This window comes from Manis javanica, chromosome 4 (genome assembly GCF_040802235.1).
Source record: "Manis javanica isolate MJ-LG chromosome 4, MJ_LKY, whole genome shotgun sequence".
Lineage (NCBI taxonomy): Eukaryota > Metazoa > Chordata > Mammalia > Pholidota > Manidae > Manis > Manis javanica.
Window position 1 is genome coordinate 130743115 of NC_133159.1, and position 19473 is coordinate 130762587.

The window sequence follows — 19473 nt, forward strand, 5'->3', positions numbered from 1 at the left end:
TACTCAACCTATTTCTAGAGGAACTCAGCTTCAGGAGAAACTCAACCATTAGGACTTGCCTGAGGGTCTTAGTCTTGCATTCAAAGGCAATGAAGCCCTGAGCTCATCCATGTAGAGCTGACCTCTCTAGTGAGGGAAATACTCATATCTGCCTTATCCAGGGTTGATAATCTCGGGAAAACCCCCTTCCTTCATGACCTTACCCCAGTGAGCCAGCAGGGACGGACCCTGGCTTCCCCAGGAGGGCGGTGGCGGTGGTGCAGGGCTGTGTGCTCACCGGGTTTGTGTACCAGCCCTCCCAGTTCTTGCTGTGTGTCTTTGGGCACATCAGTAAACCTCCTTGAGCCTTAATTCTTATCGTCTGGAAAATAGAAATGATTGCCCCTGCTCTGCCATTTTCACAGGTTCTTTTTGGATGGCCAAGCAAAATGGATATGGAGATTGTGAAGTTTTATACCAGTGAAAGGGGTGTATTGTAGGTTGGTGTCTTCCCACCGGGGTGTGAGTTTGAGGTGGAACCAGGATTTCTGAGTATCTTTGAAAAGCCTTTTCTGCTTGACACAGGTGGTTCTCATGGAATGGTTTCAGGAGGGGTGGAGCAGCCTCAGGTGGGCACCTTGATCCTCTCCTTTCTCTCAATTTCTCACCACTTTCTTCTCTTTACTTCTTTGGAATCTACCTCAGATTCCATGATCCATTATCACCAGGATCCTGAATGTCTTGCCTCTGACCTTCCATCACACCCCCCTGGCTAACCCCAAATTCTGCCATGCTCCCACTCCCACTTGTGCAACAGGGCAGGTGGCTGCCACTATGAAGCATGACCGCAGGCCTCCAGGAGGCCTGGCAGGCAGAAATGTCCCACTCTATGCTGGCCACCTAACATAATGCTTTTCCTAAACCTCCAACACACCAACCCTCACACCTTCAGCAGACAACTCAATTCTTAATTCACAGAAGAAAATGCAGCCATCAGATGGGAACCCATCAGCTTCCCATGGTCAAATCTACTTGCCTCTGTGCCTACGTCCCTGTGCCCTGTCCTCATCTACCCTCCTGTTACAGTAGATGAGGCATTTCCCTCTCCTCCTAGGCCAGTCTTTCTCCTATCTCCTCCCCCTGAGGAAGGGAAGACCATCAGTTAGTCCTTCTTCATCCCTTCTCCATCAATATTCAGACTCAGGATTTTTCCTTCTTAAGTCCAAATAGACACACACACACACACACACACACACACACACACACAAAATCTTTAATTGGTCCCACGTGTCCTGTTTTAGTTCTTTCCTCTTCTTCACTATGAAAGTCTGAAAAAAGTGTTTCTATTTGCGGTTTCATTTTTCACCTCTGTCTCTCTCTTCAGTCCATTTTATTCTGGATTCTGGCCTCCTCACATCACAAAAGCTGTTTCTGCTGAGGTCATCCACGACTTCCCTATCACTAATACAAAAGACAATTTTCAGTCTATTTTACTTGGCCTCTCAGCAGCAACAACTCCTGCTGACCATACCCTCCTGGAAACCCTCTCCTCGCTAGTTGCCATACACCGTACTCTCACGGTGCTCTTCCCGCCCCACTGGCTCCTTCTCAGGCTTCTCTGTCAACTTTTCTTGGTCATTAAACATTGGAGGGTGCCCTAAGACTTGACATGCAATCTTTTCTTTGCATATGGATTTGAGGATCAGCTTGATCATTTCTGCAAAAAGGCAGCTGTGATTTTGATAGGGATTGAATTGAATCTGTAGATCAGTTTGGGGAGCACTGCCATCTTAACTATTAATTATAATTTCCCTGGACAGAAATTACAATAAAATGTTGAATGGAAGTGACAAAAGTGGCCAACGTTGTCTTGTTTCTGATCTGAAGGGGAAAGCAGTCAGTCTTACCATCAAGTACAATGTTAGCTGTGGGTTTTTCATTAGCTGTCCTTTATCAGGCTGAGAAAGTTTCCTTCTATTCCTCTTTTGTTCAGTGTTTACAATGTGACAAGGTATTAGATTTTGTCAAATGTTCTATCTGGGGTTATTGAGATGATCCTGTGGTTTTGGTCCTTTACTCTAAGGACAAGATGTATTATGTTGATCAGTTTTCCTAGGCTAAACCAACTTTGCATTCCTGGGATATTTGCCACCTGATTATGGTGTACAATCCTTTTTATATGTTCTTAGTTTTTGAAGATTTTTGCATCTATAGTCACAGGGGATATTTGTCTGTATATTTTTTTCTCTTGTGATATCTTTGATTGTCGTCCTCTGATTTTGGTGTCAGGGTAATGCTGGCCTCATAGAATGAGTTGGCAAGTGTTCTTTCTTCTCCAATATTTTGGAAGAATTTGAGAATATTGGTGTTCTTTAAATGTTTGATAGAATTCACCAATGAAGCCATCTGTGCATGGAATTTTCCTTTGTAGGGAGTTTTTGTTAACTAATCCAATCTCTTTTCTTTGTTATAGTTCTATTCAGATTTTCTATTTCTTCTTGAGTCAGTTTTAGTGGTTTGTATTTTTTTAGAAAATACTCCATTTCACCTATGTTACCTGATTTGTTAGCTTATAATAGTTCATAATATTCCTTTATAACTCCCTTTTTATTTCTATGAGGTCAATTGTGATGTCCCTTCTTACATTCCTGATTTTAGTAATTTGAATTGTATCCCTTTAGTCAATCTAGCTAAAAGTTTGTCAATTTTTGAAAAAAATGCAACTTTTGGTTTAAATATTTTCTGTATTGTTTTTCTACTATTTTATTTATTTCCACTCTAGTATGTATTATTTCCTTCCTTCTTGCTTTTGGTTATGTTTGCCTTTCTTTTTAAGCTTCTTAAGGTGGAAGATTAAGTTATTGATTTGAAGTTGTCATTATTGTTTTGCTATATTCCTTCTTTTTCTCTCCTCCTCTTTCTCCTTCTTTCTTAAATAAATATTATTTTTTGGAATAATATTAGGTTCACAGAAAAAGTGGGCAGAAAGTATGGCAATTTCTTCCTATATATCCTTTGCTCCCACATGCAAGTTGGGCACCAGAGTGGCACATTTGCTGCAGTTGGTGGAGCTCACTACACATCAGCATCACTCAAAGCCCTTAGTTTACATTAGGGCTCACTTTTGGAGCTGTACATTCTATGGGTTTTGACAAATATATGACATGGATCCACCATTATAGTGTCATACAGAATAGTTTTACTGCCCTAAAAATCCTCTGTAATCCACCTAGTCATTCTGCGCTCCCCACTATTCCCTGGCAGCCAATAATCTTTTGACTGTTTCCATAGTTTTGCCTTCTCCAGAATGTCATGTAGCTGGAATCATATAGTATGTAGCTTTTTCAGATTGGCTTCTTTCACCCAGTGATATGCATTTAAGTTTCTTCTATGTCTTTTTATAGTTTGATAGGTCATTTCTTGCTATGAATAATATGCTATTGAATAATATGAATAATGTAGCACTGAATAGTATACCATTATCTGGATGCATCCAGTTTATTTATCATTCCCAGTTTATTTATCCAGTCACCTGTTGAAGGATATCTTGGTTACTTCCAAGTTTGGGCAATTATGAAGAAAGCCTCTATAAATATTCATGTGCAGTTTTTTGTGTGGACATAGGTTTTAAACTCATTTGGTTAAATACCAAGGAGTGTGATTGCTGGATCATACAGTAAGAGTATTTCAATTTTGTAAGAAACTCAGAAATTGTCTTCCAAAGTGGCTGCAACATTTTGCATTCTTACCAAATTGCTCCTACCAGAGTTGCTGTTGCTCCACATTCTCACCAGCCCTTGGTGTTGTAAAAATTCTGGATTTTGGTCATTCTAATAGGTATGTAGTAGTAGCCTTTATTCTTCTTTTAAAAAATATAGGTATTTATAGCTGTAAATTTCCTTATACTACTTCAGTTAAGTAGCTGAAGCACTACTTCAGCTACATTGAATAAGTTTTTGTGTGTTGTATTTTTGTTTCATTTACCCCAAAGTATTTTCTAATGTCCTTTGTGATTTCTTCTTTGACTGATGGTTGTTTAATTTCCATGTATTTGTGAATTGCCCAAATTTCTTTTTGTTATTGACTTCTAATTTCATTCCATCATGGTCAGATAATATAATTTGTATGGTTTCAATCCTTTTAAATTTGTTGAGATTTGAGATGGGGCAATCTTATTTTTGCATAGAGCTTTGTTTGAAACCTGCTTTACATTTCCACGTGAATACCTCAAAGGAACTTGAAAGCAACATACACAAAGTCACACTCATGACACCCATCCTCCAGTACTCCCTACCTCAGTGAAGGTGCCATTATCCTGTGAGTTCCTCTGACCAGAAACCCTTGATATCTCCCTCTCCTTTTCTCCATAAATGCAGTCCATTACTGAGTCTGGTTGTTTTACTTTCATGTATTTCTTGAATCTATCCACTTCCTCCCATCTCCACCGCCAACATTGTAGTCCAAGCTATCACCATCTTTACAGAAACTATTACTATTTCCCTACTAACTAGTTTCTCAACATCTACTTTTATTCTTCTCCAATCTATTTTTCACATTGTAGTCTGTTTCTACTTTGAAAATTTACCAATTTTGTCAGCCTTCTGCTTAAAGTCCCATTGAATTTTTAGGAAAAAAAATCTCCAAATTCCAACAGGACCGATGAGGCCTTGCATCTTCTGGCTCTCGTTGATTTTTGTAGGCTTATCTCACCCCTTTGCCCTCTATCCTCCAGCCACACTGGCCTGCTTTCAATTCCTTGACTTCCTATCCTTCTTCCTGCCACAGGGTATTTGCAAATGCTGTTCCCTCTTCCTGGAACTTTCTTCCCTCCTCCTCTAATTGGGTACATCTTCAATATTCTTCACTTCAAGCTTCACTTTCTCAGGAAGTTTTCCACTGGATCCCTCATCTGAGCCTTTTGTTAGTAGTCTTTTGTTATAATCACGCATTTGTTAGTAGTCTTTGATTACTGTTAGTCTCTTGCAAGCTTTGTGATGAAACAATTCTGTCTGTTTACCATAGTACCCCTGATACTTGGCATAGTGCATAGCCAAAGAGGGGATCAGTGAGTATTTGTTGAGTTCAGAGACCAGTCCCCCATCTTAGACTCACCTTCCATCTTGGGTCTCCTGCCCATCTCTGTTTCAGAGCAGACTCACCTCAGTGTCTCCAGGTGGCAGTGAGGGTATCTCAGGGCTTCACAAAGACTCTGTACTACACAGTAGTTCAGGAAATTTCCACTCAGGTCCAGCTCCTGAAGGTTCCCAGTGACCCGGAGAGTGGAGAAGAGAACCTTCCAGCAGGCATCTGTGATGGGGACCCAGCTGAACCTGAGGGAAGAAGAGAGGGACAGGAGAAATAAACATGACCTGTGTGTGGGGTCAGAGGTACACAGCCTCCCTCTGAGCATCGGGCTGCAACAGGCAGTGCCATTCCCACAACCGATCAGCCTCCCTGATGGCTGCACTGCTCCTGCCACCCTGGGCTAGTGTCCCTTCTCTGGGTGGCCCCTGCTCCTGTAGCCCTTGACATACTAAAGTGCTAATTTTGTGTGTCTGTTCCTCCCTCAGTCTGGGAGTTCTTTGAGGGCAGGTGCAGATATTTTTTTACCTTTTTAAAAAAATCTGCAGTGCTAGCATAAGGCACGGTACAGAGGAGGAGGCTGGGGATCTGGCAGCCTTCCTCTCTTCAGTGCAGACACACCTGTTGTCCTTTGGCACCACCTGGCCTTTCTCTGAGACCCTTTCCTTTTCTGGTCCACTCATGTGATCACTCCTTTCCTTGGGCCACCATTGCACCGTGTCCATGCCTCTGCTCCTACAGGTATGGCATTCTATCCTAATTATGGGATGGATGTCTGCCTTCTCTCCAGATTGTGAATTCCTTGAGGGCGGGGATTGTGCTTTATTAACCTGAGCCATAGGGCCTGGCATAAAATTGATGCTTAATAAATATTTATGGGTGAGTCATCTAATGTGGGAGATGGACACTCACAATTGCCTCAGTGACCAATATTGCAGTGGAGGTGGGGACACCTGGATGGGGAGGTTACCTGGAACTGCTGGGTTTGGAGGATGGTTAGAGAAAACACCCCGTCAACTCAGGTGCTGGTTTCAGGAGGAGTGCCCGAGGCAATAAGGCAGCATTGGCACAAACAAGGAAGTGAGTTTTGCTGGGAAAAATAGACTCTCAGAAACATGCATTGGGAGGTGATGGGGGAGATCTCAGGGCAGCTGTCAATGTCAACAGCCATCAAGGGGGTACCTGAAGCAGCTGAGTGAGAACCAGAGAGAGAAATGGAGGCGGGTGGGCTGCGTGGAGGGAGTCAGTGTGGAGGCGGAGGAGTGTCCAGGAGAGAAGGTGGCAGGCATACTGGGGGCAGGACCAGAAGCAGCTGTACAAGGCAAGGCCAGGGCTGGCTGCCGCCCAGAAGCAGGCAGGGCTGCCGCACAGTCGGCTGCTGCAGAGGGTCTTTGGTGGACAGGGGGTGGGGAGGCCCAATTTGGCAGTTAGAGGTCCTGGGGACCTTGATCCTTTAAGCCCCTGGGACCAGGCTTAGTGAGAGTACCTCCAGTGCCCAGGGGTTGGAACCGACCAAGGAGCTGGAGGCAGAGGGGTGTGGGGGTACTTACAGAACTACACTTGGGGGCCTCCACACTTGTGCATGCTGTCCACCCTCATTCAGTTGAAGCCTCTTCACACGGCAGCAAAATTTAATGCAGAAAGTGAACACCAGGAGCTCCATGCTGGTTTGGACATACATTTTTGCACCTTGGAAATGGGCCATTGTTCGTGTCAGAAACTCCTTGTCCTGAATCTCATATAAGCAACGGAGCAGCTGCGGATAGTAGGGCTGCCAGGAGGAGGGCTCGTGCTGGGCCTCTGCCTCTGCCCACCGCAGCAGCTCCCACTTCCTCTCCCGAGACAGCTGGCAGTTGAAGATGTTCTCCATCTCTTGTACCCCCTGCTCACTCAAAAGGCCGAACAGGAAACACATGGTTGGTGCCCCAAACAGGTCACGTCTCCCACATATTTCTAGCAACTTTTCCACACGTCTGATGCTGTTTGGATATTCACTCTCCTGTCCCTCCTCCCCCAACACACAGGACATTGCTGCAAAGAACTCCTGGAGACACAGGTGAATGAAGCTGTAGCTCAGAGAGTTGGGATACTTTTGAAGAATACCCGTCTCCAGGAGAGTGGAGCTGTTGGCCCCATGTAACCCGTGCTTCCTGAGGTCCTCCAGACTGAACAGGCTCTTCCCTTGCCAGATGCCCTCAGCAGCCAGAGAGCAGAAGCCCCTCAGCTGGGTTCTACGGGACTGAGCTGGGAGTGCCTGGGAGAGGTAGTGCAGACAGACGGCCGTGGTGGTCTGGGACGTCAGTGAGAGTTCTTCTCTCCTCTCCATCTGCCGCTTCAGGCAAGTGCAGACCAGCCAGCACACGAATGGCATGAGACACATGGTCAAGACGGCTGGGTTTGAGTCAACCAAGCTAAAGGCTCTGATTGCTTGACTTTCCTCCTTGAAATATTTGTAGAAATACTCCTTCCTGCCAGACTCAGAGAATCCTAGGACCTCCACCCAACGTGGCTGCTCCAAAGAAGGAATGAGCTTCCAGAGAGCCGTGGTCCGAGCTGTGATCAGCAAGGATGCCTCTGGAAGAATGGTTTTCTGCAACAAACTTCCCAGCAGTCTGTGTACTGGCTGTTGCTGGCTCCAGTGCAGACAGAGCTCGGACTTCTGCTCCTCCAAGACCCATTTTGGCTCATCCAAATCATCGAGGATGAAGAGCAGCTGCTCCGGCTGAGACAGGATCTGTCTAATGGGAGCCTCGGGGGCAGCACAGTCTTTTGTGATGAGCTCGGTGAGACTCATTGCCTTAGACTGGGCCAGCTCTCTGCAGCTGAAGTAGAAGACACACTGGAAGCGGTCCCTGTATAGCCGACCTTCTTCCCAGGCTCCTTTCACCTGTCTGGCCAGGGTTGACTTCCCAATTCCAGCAACCCCATGCAGTACGACTACGTGAGGCTCTTCCTGGTTACCCAGGGCTGGGCCAAATAAGTCTCCGATCTCAATCAAATGCCCTTGCTTCTCCATCATTCCATGGTGCCAGCTTCCTTTGACCAGGGACTTGTGATCTCTGGGGTGAGATCTGTGTAGAAGTAGCAGCTGTGTGAAGTTTTGGTGCAAATCATCATTTTTCCATGACTGTGTAGAGCAGGGCCTCTCTCTCCTCTGGTGCTGGTATCTATCTCTGATTTCTAAGTAAGGGAGGGAAAGATGGAACATAAAGGTATAGGATAGATTGGTTCATTCATTCATTCATTCAACAACTGTTTTAGTGCTTGCTGCCAGTGATGCTAAGTTCTTGTCAATGCAGTGGAAGAAGCATGGGCTTGGGGGAGATCTCAGCTCAAGTCTTGACTTGACCAAATCGTACTCCCCATGACTTTCCTTCATTCTGCAAATGTTAATCAAGGGCTTACTGCATGAGCCAGGGACTGCTGTGGAGGCTGGAGATAAAGAGCGAACAAAGCAGACAAAACTCTGCTCTCATAAAGCCCATGACTTGAGCCATTAGCCCCACAGAACCTGAGTTTTCTCATCAGTAAGTTGGGGACTGTGATATCTCCTTGTAGGCAGTCATGGAGGAGTGAAGGAGATAATGGATGGTGCAGCAGATGCTGTTAGTCCCTGACAGTATCCCCTCAGCACCCAACATTGAAGCACCTGCCAGGGATGTTCTTTTGCAAACACCTGTGGTTGTCTCTCTGAGGGCTCTCTCTCAGCCTGCTGGTTGGGGTGGGGGCAGAAATGCTGGGGATTTAATGCTCTAAGAGGAGCCCTCAAACAATGACAGATGGCAGTCCCTTGCCCCCCAGGAGAGACAACTCTGACGCATGTTCTATACTGTCTCCTAGAAATCTCTAGCAACATCGAGTGTCAGTTGCTCACAGGGGTAATGTATTCCATAATGCAAGTTACAATGGCTTCCTTCCTTCCCCGTCTCACTTGTGTCTCACCTACTAGTGCCTCCAGGGAATCACTCCCCCAGTAAACCACCTGCACTCAAATCCTGTCTTGCAGTCTGCTTCTGGGGGAACCCACCTGAGACAGACAGAAAAGTGATGTGTGAACTGTGAGGAGCTGAGCACATTTCAGAGACTGTCCTTCAGGGAGGGACCTCAAGCTCATATCTTAGATGTCAAATAGAATTCTTATAACCCCTTTCCTTCTTCTATTTAGAATATTCCAAGTGCCTCTCACTTCTCTTCTTAGGCAAATTTTAGAGATGGTACAAGTGACTCATCTGGGATCCTGAAGCCCAGTTCAACTTGGGAAACTTGCTGGGCTTCCACAGTTCAAGGTTACCTTTCCTACCTTTGTGGGTATATTTAGGGAAATCTGGGGGCATGTGAGGTGTGGGGGTCAATTGCATCTTTAACATTGGTGAGACTAAGGTGTCAGAGGGCCACCCCTTTCTCTGAAATAATGACCTATAGATCTGCTTTTACTGTCTTTTGTGAGAACATTTCTGGCCATCTGAAAATCTTCTAAGAACATCAGGATGGCCACCCTGGGTCATGGCTACAGGCCACTCCACTAAGGGCCCTGTGTCTTCCAAGGTGCCAAGAGAGGGCTTTGGTCTTTTTGTGCCATGTTCTCCAAAACATCATGGTTTTCATGGATTTGTTAGCATGTTAACATACCACAATCTAAATCCTCTGGATTTAGTTATACTTTAAAAATCTTTCCGCAATCTCCAATACCCACAAGCAAGTTTCATCTTAATATAATTTTAAACATGGTTTAGCAAACCCCAGCCAAATCCAGCTGGCCACTTGTACAATCTGTGAATGGTACATTTAAATCATTGAAAAAAAATTTTACATGTAAAAATCATATAAAATTCAAAATTTAGTGCCCATAAATACAGTTTCATTGTAATACAGCCAAGCCTATTTATTTTTGTATTGTCTATGGTTGCTTTCAGGCTATGATGGAGAGTTGAGTATTTTCAACAAAGACTGAATGACCTACAAAGCCTAAAATATTTACCATCTTGTCTTTTACACAAAAAATTTTGCCTACCTTTACTCTTCTTACGTCAAAGTGGAAACTAAGGGGTTTTTGCACTTGTTATGGAACTATTGTTGGGATATTATTTTGTTCAAGTTTCCCATTTGAAAAATTCCCTTAGAATTCAGAACTGGGGGAAAGAACAATAGCAAGATGGTTGAGTGGGCAGTACCAGTCTTTGTTCTCCCATAAAAAACAAATAGCTATCCATGAATGAAAATAGCCAGGCTCAAGAGTTCAGTTAAGAACTTACAGTAACACAATGGAGAAAAAAAATGAAGAATAACCACACAAAAAGAACTTCTGGGAAGATCAGCTTAGCATAAATACCTGGAGATGCCTAGGAACAATGAAGAAGGGAGAAAGCTACCAGTATCAGCCATGGTGCCATCATGGTCCCCAGTGGCCTGCTCTGGGGAGAAATCCAGCAGGCTTTGCTGTCGTGGACCTCAGTAGCTCCTACAACAGCTGTGGACTCCCTGCAGCTTTCAGAGAAGAGGACCCCATAGTGTTCTTTAGTGTGGACCCCAGTAGCTTGCTCTTCAATGGACACCAGAAGCTTTTGTCACTGAGGTAACCAACAGCCATAGCTACCATGGACTCTCCAGGGAGGGAGATGCTGCTATTGTACTGTCCTGGGACCAGCGCTGCCTGCCGCTACCACTTCTGTGCATGCCCTGGAGCCCAGGATCCTGGAGGTTGGTGTGTGCACCTGTGCTTTAGATGCTGGCTCTGCAGTTACTCTGTGTGCACCTATGCATCAGATACGAGTAACATCATCACCATGAGGGTGCCTGCAAGCTGGAACAAGTGCCAAAAGGGACCCCTTTGGCCATTATATCCCCAGTGGGAAAAAAAGAGATCAGGAAGTCCCCAACAGCCTTGACTTTTGAGGAACTGCAGTGCAATTTTCACTGACAATAACCTTGGATGACAGAGCTACTTACAGGGGACCACTGGAGACTTCCCTGGACCAGAAATGCCATCCTCATCCAACTAGTGTCCTCACACCCACCTGCACAGGATGGTCTTTTCCCACCAAAACCAGTCCATAAAGCCTGGAAGAGGTGAGTGTTCCATCAAATGCACTGACATCAATACAAGACTACCAGACATGAAAAGTCAATGAAACATGATATCACCAAAGGAAAACAACAATTTTCCAGTATCCAAACCTAAAATGAAGGGATGGAGAAAGATATTCCATGCAAATGGAAATGTTATTAAGTATTAGTAAAAACCTAATTAATAATATTTATTCATTAAGCAAATATTAATAGATTTGAAGGCAGAAATAGGCAGCAACATAGTAATAATGGGAGACTTCTAATATCCCACCTCAACAATGGATAGATCATCCAGTCAGAAAATCAACAAGGAAATATTGGACCTGAACTACACTGTTAATCCAAATGGACCTAACAGACATACACAGAACATTTCATCCAAAAGCAGCAGAGTACATATTCTCAAATGAACATAAAACATCCTCCAGGATAGATAATATATTGGGTCACAAAGCCGGTCTAAGAAATTTAAGAGGATTGAAATCATATCAAGAATCTTTTCCAGCCATACTGGTATGAAGTTAGGAATCAACAGAAGGAAAGCTGGAAAACTTGCCAATATGTGGAAGTTAAGCAGCTCATTTTTGAACAATTAATGGATTAAAGAAGGAATCAAAAGGGAAATCAATATGTGGAGATAAATGAAAATGGAAACACAACATAGTAAAATATATGGAATGCAACAAAAGCAGTTCTATGAGGGAATTTTACAGTGATACATGCCCATAGATATTTTAAGGAAAAAATATCTCAAATAAACAATCTAAAATTCCTTTACACTCAAGAAGTGAGAAAAAGAAGAACAAACTAAGTCCAAAGTTAGCAGAAGGGAAGAAATAAAAAAAAAAGATCAGGACAGAAATAATTGAAGCAGAGACTAGAAAAACAACAGGAAAGACCAATGAAAACAAGAGCTCTTTTTTTAAAAAAAAAGATAAACAAAATTGACAAATCTTTATCTAGACTAAGAAAAAAGAGAGGAAGCTTCAAATAATTAAAATAAAAAAGAGGAGACATAATAACTGAATCACAGAAATACAAAGGATCATAAGAGATTGCTATGAACAATTATATGTCAAGAAATGGATACATTCCTAGAAACACACAACCTATTATGACTGAATCATGAAGAAACAGAAAAACTGAACAGACCTGTACTTAGTAAGAAGATACTCAGTAATTAAAACTCTTTCAATGAGAAAAATACCTAGGAGTAGATGGCTTCATTGACTGGTTAATTCTATAAAATATTTAAAGAAGAATTGAAGTCAATCCTTCTCAAACTCTTCCAATGAATAAAAAAGGAGGCATCATTTCCAAAGTCATCTTATGAGGCAAGATCTACCCTGATACCAAAGCCAGACAAGGACACTATAAGAAAGGAAAAAATTACAGCCAATATCTCTGATGAACATAAATGCAAAAATCTTCAACAAAATACCAGCAAACCAAATTCAACACCACATTAAAAGGATTATATACCAGATAAAGTGGGATTTATGCCTGAGATGCAAGGATATATCAACATAGGCAAATCAAAAATTTGATACACCACATTAACAGAATGAAGGATAAAAATCATATAATCATCTCAAGAGGTGCAGAAAAAGCATTTGGCAAAATTCAACATCCTTGCAGGATAAAAACGCTCAACAAATTAGGTATAGAAGGAACATACTTCAGCATAATAAAGGCCATATATGACAAGCTCACAGCTAATATCATATTTAATGGTGAAAAGCTAAAATCTTTTCCTTTAAAATCAGAAACAAGACAAGGATGCCCATTCTTGCCACTTCTATTCAACATAGCACTGGAGGTCCTTGCTAGAGCAATTAGGCAAGAAATGAAGTGAAAGATATCTCTAAGGGAGAAGTAAAATAGTCTCTGCAGAGGACATGATCTTATATATAGAAAATCTTAAAGATGCCACCCCAAAATTTCTAGAATTAAGAAAAGAATTCAGTAAAACCACATGATACAAAATAAACATACAAAAATCAGTTGCATGTATATACTCTTACAACCAACTACATGAAATAGAACTAAGAAAGCAATACCATTTACAATAACATCAAAAACAATAAAATACTTAGGACTAAATTTAACCAAGTAGGTGAAAGACCTATACACAGGAAATTATGAGATACTGATTAAAGAAACTGAAGAAGACACCAATTAATGGAAAGATATCTGTGTTTTTGGGTCAGAAGAATTAGTACTGTCCATACTACCCAAAGTGATCTACAGATTCCATGCAATCACTATCAAAATTCCAATGGCATTTTTCACAGAAATATAAAAAAAAATTAAAATTCTTATGGACCCAGAAAACCCCCAAATAGCTAAAACAATCTTGAGAAAAAGGAGCAAAGTTGGAGGCAGATGATATGATCTTACATATAGAAATTTCAAACTTTTCTACAAAGCTGTAGTAATCAAAACAATATGCTACTGGAATACAAAATGGACACACAGACCAATGGTACATAATTAAAAGCTCAGACACCCCCCTCACATAATATTTGACAAGGGCATCAAGAATACTCAATAAAGAAAAACTAATCTCTTCAAAAAGTGGTGCTGGGAAAACTGGATATCTCCATGCAAAAGAATGAAACTAAACCTCTATCTTACACCACTCACAAAAAATTAACTTAAAATGGATTAAATGCTTAAATGTAAAATATGAAGCTATAAAATTCCTAGAAGAAAACATAGAGAAAACACCTTGATATTGGTCTTGATAATGCTTTTTTTTTTTTTTGGATATGACACCAAAAGTTAAAGCAACAAAAGCAGAAACAAAACAAAACAAAACCCCAAAACCCGCAAGTGGGACTACATGAAATAAAAAGCTTCGGCACAGCAGAGGAAACTATCAACAAAATGAAAAGGCAACCTACAGAATGGGATAAAATATTTGTAAATCATATATCAGATAAGAGGTTACTATCCAAAATATATAAAGAGCTCATACAACTCAATAGCATGAAAGAAACAAATGATCTGATTAAAAAATGGGCAAAGGACCTGAATAGACATTTTTTCCAAAGAGGATGTGCAATGACCAACAGGTTCTTGGAAAGGTGCTCCACATCACTAATCATCAGGGAAATGCAAATCAGAACCACAAGGAGATACCACCTCACACCTGTTTGGAAGGCTATGGTCAAAAACACAGGAGATAACACATTTTGTGAGGGTGTAGAGACAAGAGAATCCTTGTGCAATGTTGATGGGAATGTAAATTGATACAGCCACTACAGAAAACAGTATGGAGATGCCTCAAAAAATTAAAAATAGAACTTCTGTATAATCTAGAAATGCCACATCTGGGTATATATTCAAAGGAAGCAAAGTCAGATCTTGAAGAGATATCTGCACACCCATTTCACAGAAACAACCTAATTGTCATTTGGGTGATGAATGGATAAAGGAAATGTCATATATAGCTATAATGGAATACTATTCAGTCACGAAAAAGGAAATCCTGTCATTTGTGATAACATGGATGAAACTGGAGGGCATTTACTAAGTGAAATAAGCCAGACAGAGAAATCCAAATATTATATAGTATAACTTATATGTGAAATCTGAAAAAAGAAAAAACCATATACTCATGGAAGCAGAGAATGGAATGCTGACTGTCAGGGGCTAGGTGTATAGGATAAATGAGATGTGGGTCTAAGGGTACAAACTTTCAGTTATAAGGTGAGTAAGTTCTGAGAATCTAACATACAGCATTGTGACTCATGGAGTGGTTGTGGAATTTTAGTGGTTGTGCTGGTGAAGCACTGGGCACAGAGTCTGACTTAGAGAGTGTTCTGTAAATCCTTGCAGCCACATGAATTGTTCTAGGCCACTTGAGGTGTGAAGACCTCAGTGGAAATTGAATCTTTCTCTCCTGACCCCAGGCTGGTGCCCTGCCCACTGTATTGGATGATGTGTTTCCTGCAGTGAATAATGTACCGCATTTTAATTTCCAGGGGTTGCCTAGAAACAGTGCCTTATCCATATGGAGAGACTCTAGCAGTGGGATTTCTGCAGAAGGTTTGAGATGTTTGAGAGACCCTGTATGCTCATGCTGCCAACCTGTCCTCTACCAGCCTTTGCCCCACCCGCCCCCCTCCAGAAGCTCTGCAGTGCCTCACCTGTGCAGTGGTTTCCAGATGTTCCAGCCAGAGGCCACCTACTCTCAGGAGCCTCTTTTTTTCTGGGTTCTGGGCTGGGCTGAAGTGGGGACTCCCAGACCCCCTGAACCACTGTGGATATAGGGGATTGGGGTAACTCTTGGCTTGGCGATTCATGGTCTGGGGGTGTTGGACAAACTTGGCAGATGAATGAGAAAGGGTTTTCTGGGAGGGATGACAGAAAAGAGATTACCATTTACTAAGCATCCATTTTATTTCAGGCTCATACATTTTGAACTCTTACAGTAATTCTGTGATATCGGTGTTGGTAATCTAATATTTAAAATCATAAAGATAGAAGCACAATTTTATTTTCTTAGCTGGTCTGAAACTTCCTCTTGGTGAAAACTTCTATTAGGTAGAAGGATTTTGGTAAGCCACTTAACAGCAAATAGTTGCTAAGCAGCATTCTAAGGAGGTGGGCCCTCTATGTTGCCCTGCACTGAAACTCAGGGTATGCAAATTGGGGGCAGAGTGGAATTGCTCTGTGTCATTGTAAAGGAAGGAGCCAGAGAGACTGGTTATTGAATGGGGAGAGGGGAAGAGAGAAGAATGCTGGTGGGGGCATGAGAGGGCACCTTTGTAGGGGGAGAGATGTGAGTGGTGTACAATATCTTTGGTAGAATCTACATTATGCACTTGGACTTCTGTGCAAATGGATTTTTTTGTGTGTGTGGAGTTCAAAGACATGCACATTCTGTCCTGGGGGTTTGGAGGTGGTGTGCAGAGTAAAAACTGCATAGTGCGAAGGTTCAGATGAGGAAACTGAGGCACGGGGGATAAGGTGACCTGTTCCATGTCACACAGCAAGCAGGTAAAGTCAAGTTGAAAATTAAGGGCAATGGAGCTTGAGCTTGTGACGACCAAAGGGCCCAGGAGCAGAGCAGGGGCTGGGGTGGGCACAGAAGGAAGGGAAAGATGGAAGGAGGAGGGGGGGGTTAGGAATGACTTTCACACAACAAGGTAGGGGAGACATCACCACACCAGAAATGGGTAGTTCTAGTGGATCAAGTGCTGTGTGAGTGTGGACAAATGAGTTGCCGTTTCTAGCCCTTCACACTGGGAAGAGGTGGCTGTTTTAATGCTGTGATGGGAAGAGGAAGAAGCAAGGGTGTAGCTGAGGTCTGCAGCCTGGATGACTCAGGATGGCAGAGGCCCCAGTAGGCGAAGTCAGAAGAGGGAACTAGCTTGGGCTGGGGAATGAGCCTTCCCTCATCTTGGGTTCATCTGGAGAACAGAGTCCTCCTTAGAACTTTCTGGAGCACCCTGACCCCAAGGATCTTCGGAGTCCACCGAGATCATGAGCTGAGCAAGGAATGTGTCACACATGGGACCTGGTTTGGTAAGACTCACTGCCTGGCCTGCCTGGATCTCATTTCCCATTTCTGACATCAGAGGGAGTACAATTTCAACACTGGAGTGTTCCTGAAGGATCACTTGATCACTGATAGGCCTGCTGCTCCCACCACTCTATCTGGGCTGCCCCATCCTTCTTTGCTCAGGTCGATGCACCTGGGTAGAAACCCACAGCCTCACCTGGGTCCCTCAGCCTAACTTAGCAAGCCTTACCTTTCCAGCTGTGTGCAGATGTGTCACTCACGTATCCCAAATTCCTTATGTCTGAGTCCTGGATGAGCCCTGGGTGATCCAGGCCCTGGAACCTCTGCATCATGGCAGAGGTGGGCTGGCTGGGGCCTTCCAGGTTGGGTGTACTCGGGGAGTAGAGAAATGAAGGAGACTGGGCTGCTGGAAGCAGATAAAGAGGTGGAAGGCTCATCAGAGGGGAGGGGCAGGAGCCAGGGGCAGGGAGCTGAGGATGGGGTTCTGCATATTCAGCGGGTCTCCTGTCTCAACCAAGAGAGGTCAGGAGAAACCAGTGAGCCCAGGGCAGCCCATCCCGACCTTGCCAGAGGCTCTCTGGACAAGATGCCCTGGTAAGATGACAGACACCTCTGGGCAAAACATCCAGATCTGGGGGCCAGAAAACGTGCCTCTCTGCTGGTTCTGTCTCTGCCTCCCCTGAGAGTCACAGCACCTCTCTGGGCCTCAGCTCTCCCATTGGGGGCTGAGAGCCTCTGCTACCCAGGGCTGCTGACAGTAATAAAAGCAGCAGAGCTCCTGTTTATTCAGCACTTTCTAGGACTTAGACTGTGTTAAATGTTTAACACAGATTATCTCTTTAACCCCCCACACAAGCCAAGGAGGCAGGCACTTATGCTCCCATTTTACAGTTGGAGAAACAGGTAGAGAGCAGTGAAGCCACCTGCCCCATGTGGTAGCGCCAGGACTGGAATCTGCTTCTGCCCAGCTTCCAAGTCTGTGCTTATAACACAGGGTCAGGCAAGTGCCGCTTGGGAGCTGGGTGTGACACCAGTATCGCTCTCCCCCAGCGCCCTTCTGAATGTCATCTCCTCCCTCTCTGGCCTTCTGATCTTTCCCTCCTGGGCACTGTGAGGAGCATATGGGGTCCTGGGAATGCACTTGGCTAAAAGAAGGTCCAGCGAGCGTTGCCTAGTTTGGGCCTGGACCCCCTTGGGTAGGACAGTCCCAAGTCACTGCCTAAGGAAGGTCTAGTGGGAGGTTCATGGTGGGGTCCTAAGGGGGAAGGGATGGAGGCCAGGAGGTCCACAGTGGGCAGAGGGGGCTTGGTCTACTTACCTGGCATCAAGGCTGCCTCTGCCCAGGCCTTGGTGCAGAGCTCGCTCAGGCCCATCTGCTCCCAGGTGTGGAGGGCCAGGTCCCAGGCCTGCTGTTCCCCATACTGGGCCACCAGGCGTGAGGCCACCTCCATTCCTCTTGTCTCCTGGGGTTGAGCCAGGTTTGCACTGGGACAGGGCGTGTATGGTTCCTTATAAGACAGCCGAAGCTGAAACTCCTCCAGGTCTTTGTCCCTCATCACCTCCAGGTACCAGGCCAGCCGATACTGGGTTACCCCAGGCATCCTGCTTTGGCTGGGGGCCTTGGGGTTGACAGGGGAGGGGTGGGTGGTAGCTGGTGAGGGGCATCAGGCAGGCAGAGAACACCTCCTACTACGTCCCAGTGCAAGACTCCCCCGGGGAACACTCTTCTTCATCTGGCCAACTTTTCCCCATTCAGAACCCAGTTCTGTAAATCTCAGGACATCTGCCCATAGCTGGTGCTAGTGAAGGGTGTGAAGGGGGATGGCAGGAAAAGCCACGGGACAGAGGAGCCCGGAGGACCCAGGGAGACCCTGCAGAGGCCAGGCTCTGTAGAGGTACTGGGGCAGGGCCAGCAGGGTAATGATTGGTGGGGGGGAGGGGGGAAGTTGGGGTGGGAGGGCAAAGGACTGGGGTGTCCATGACACTCACTGTTCCGTGCCCCTGGGCGTCTTCCTCTCCTGGGACAAAGCCTGTAGGAGGTGACAGGAGGTGGGTGGCGTGGGGAAGTGGGGAGCAGAGGGTGGGCTCTCAGAGCCTAGGGTTGAGCTCAGAGCTGCCCACTCCCAGCAGACCTCTCTTGGCTCTGTGACACCAGCCAGGGAGCTCAGCCCTCACCCAGCCAGAGCGGAACAAAAGACACGCAGAGGAAACCTCATGGGGGTGTGGCCGGGGAAGGGGCGGGACCAGGACAGGCCCAGGCCAACTGAGGGCTCAGATCCCCTGGCTCAGGTAGGCCGCATCCACAGACAGGCTCAGACAGGCCCTGCGCTGGGCACAGACCAGGGCGACACACAGGCGTGCGTGTCTTCACGTGGGCCCCCAACAGCCCGTCACCCACAGCCCACCTGCAGCGCCGAATGTGACCTCTCCAGTTAGGTGGGTGTGGGGCCCCCAGGGGGCGCTCCGAGTCGGGGACCGAGTCTGTCTGGGCAGCTTCATATTGGCAAACACGGCAGCCTGGTCAGCGAGCACCTTTCCAGCCTCTCAGGGTTTTCTGGGTTTCCTGAGCCCCACTCCACATCCTGCCATGCTATGAGGGGCACCGAGGTGTGTGTTTCGGCCTAGGGGTGTCAGCTCTGTGGGCAGCTCAGCACTCAGCTAGTAAACATCCAGTAAACATTCCCCCACAGCAGAACAGCTCCAGCTCACTGCCACAAAGCCAGGCCTCTGGGGAGCGAGACCCGGGCTTGCTTTTGTTGTAGAATTGACAGAGGTTGGGGACTCTCGGTGGAGGAGTGACATTACTTAACCCA

At 45.0% G+C, this 19473-nt stretch overlaps 1 protein-coding gene across 5 annotated transcripts in view; it reads right to left on the minus strand.

The window, feature by feature from the left end:
- NLRP1 (NLR family pyrin domain containing 1) overlaps window positions 1-18837 on the minus strand; it is a 50967-nt gene extending 32130 nt beyond the window's left edge. For 2 of the 5 annotated variants that reach the window (XM_073234974.1, XM_073234970.1), the window contains exons 1-6: window positions 18650-18837; window positions 17979-18279; window positions 16890-17066; window positions 15282-15485; window positions 6612-8241; window positions 5139-5309 (exon numbers count right to left, since the gene is read on the minus strand). In XM_073234974.1, the coding sequence (XP_073091075.1) occupies window positions 5139-5309; window positions 6612-8241; window positions 15282-15485; window positions 16890-17066; window positions 17979-18261 (2465 nt within the window). In that variant the 5' untranslated portion in view covers window positions 18262-18279; window positions 18650-18837. The remainder of the gene's footprint in view (window positions 1-5138; window positions 5310-6611; window positions 8242-15281; window positions 15486-16889; window positions 17067-17978; window positions 18280-18649) is intronic. The other 3 variants (XM_073234973.1, XM_073234972.1, XM_073234971.1) reach the window with 3 other exon arrangements.
- Between the last annotated feature and the right edge of the window lie 636 nt (window positions 18838-19473).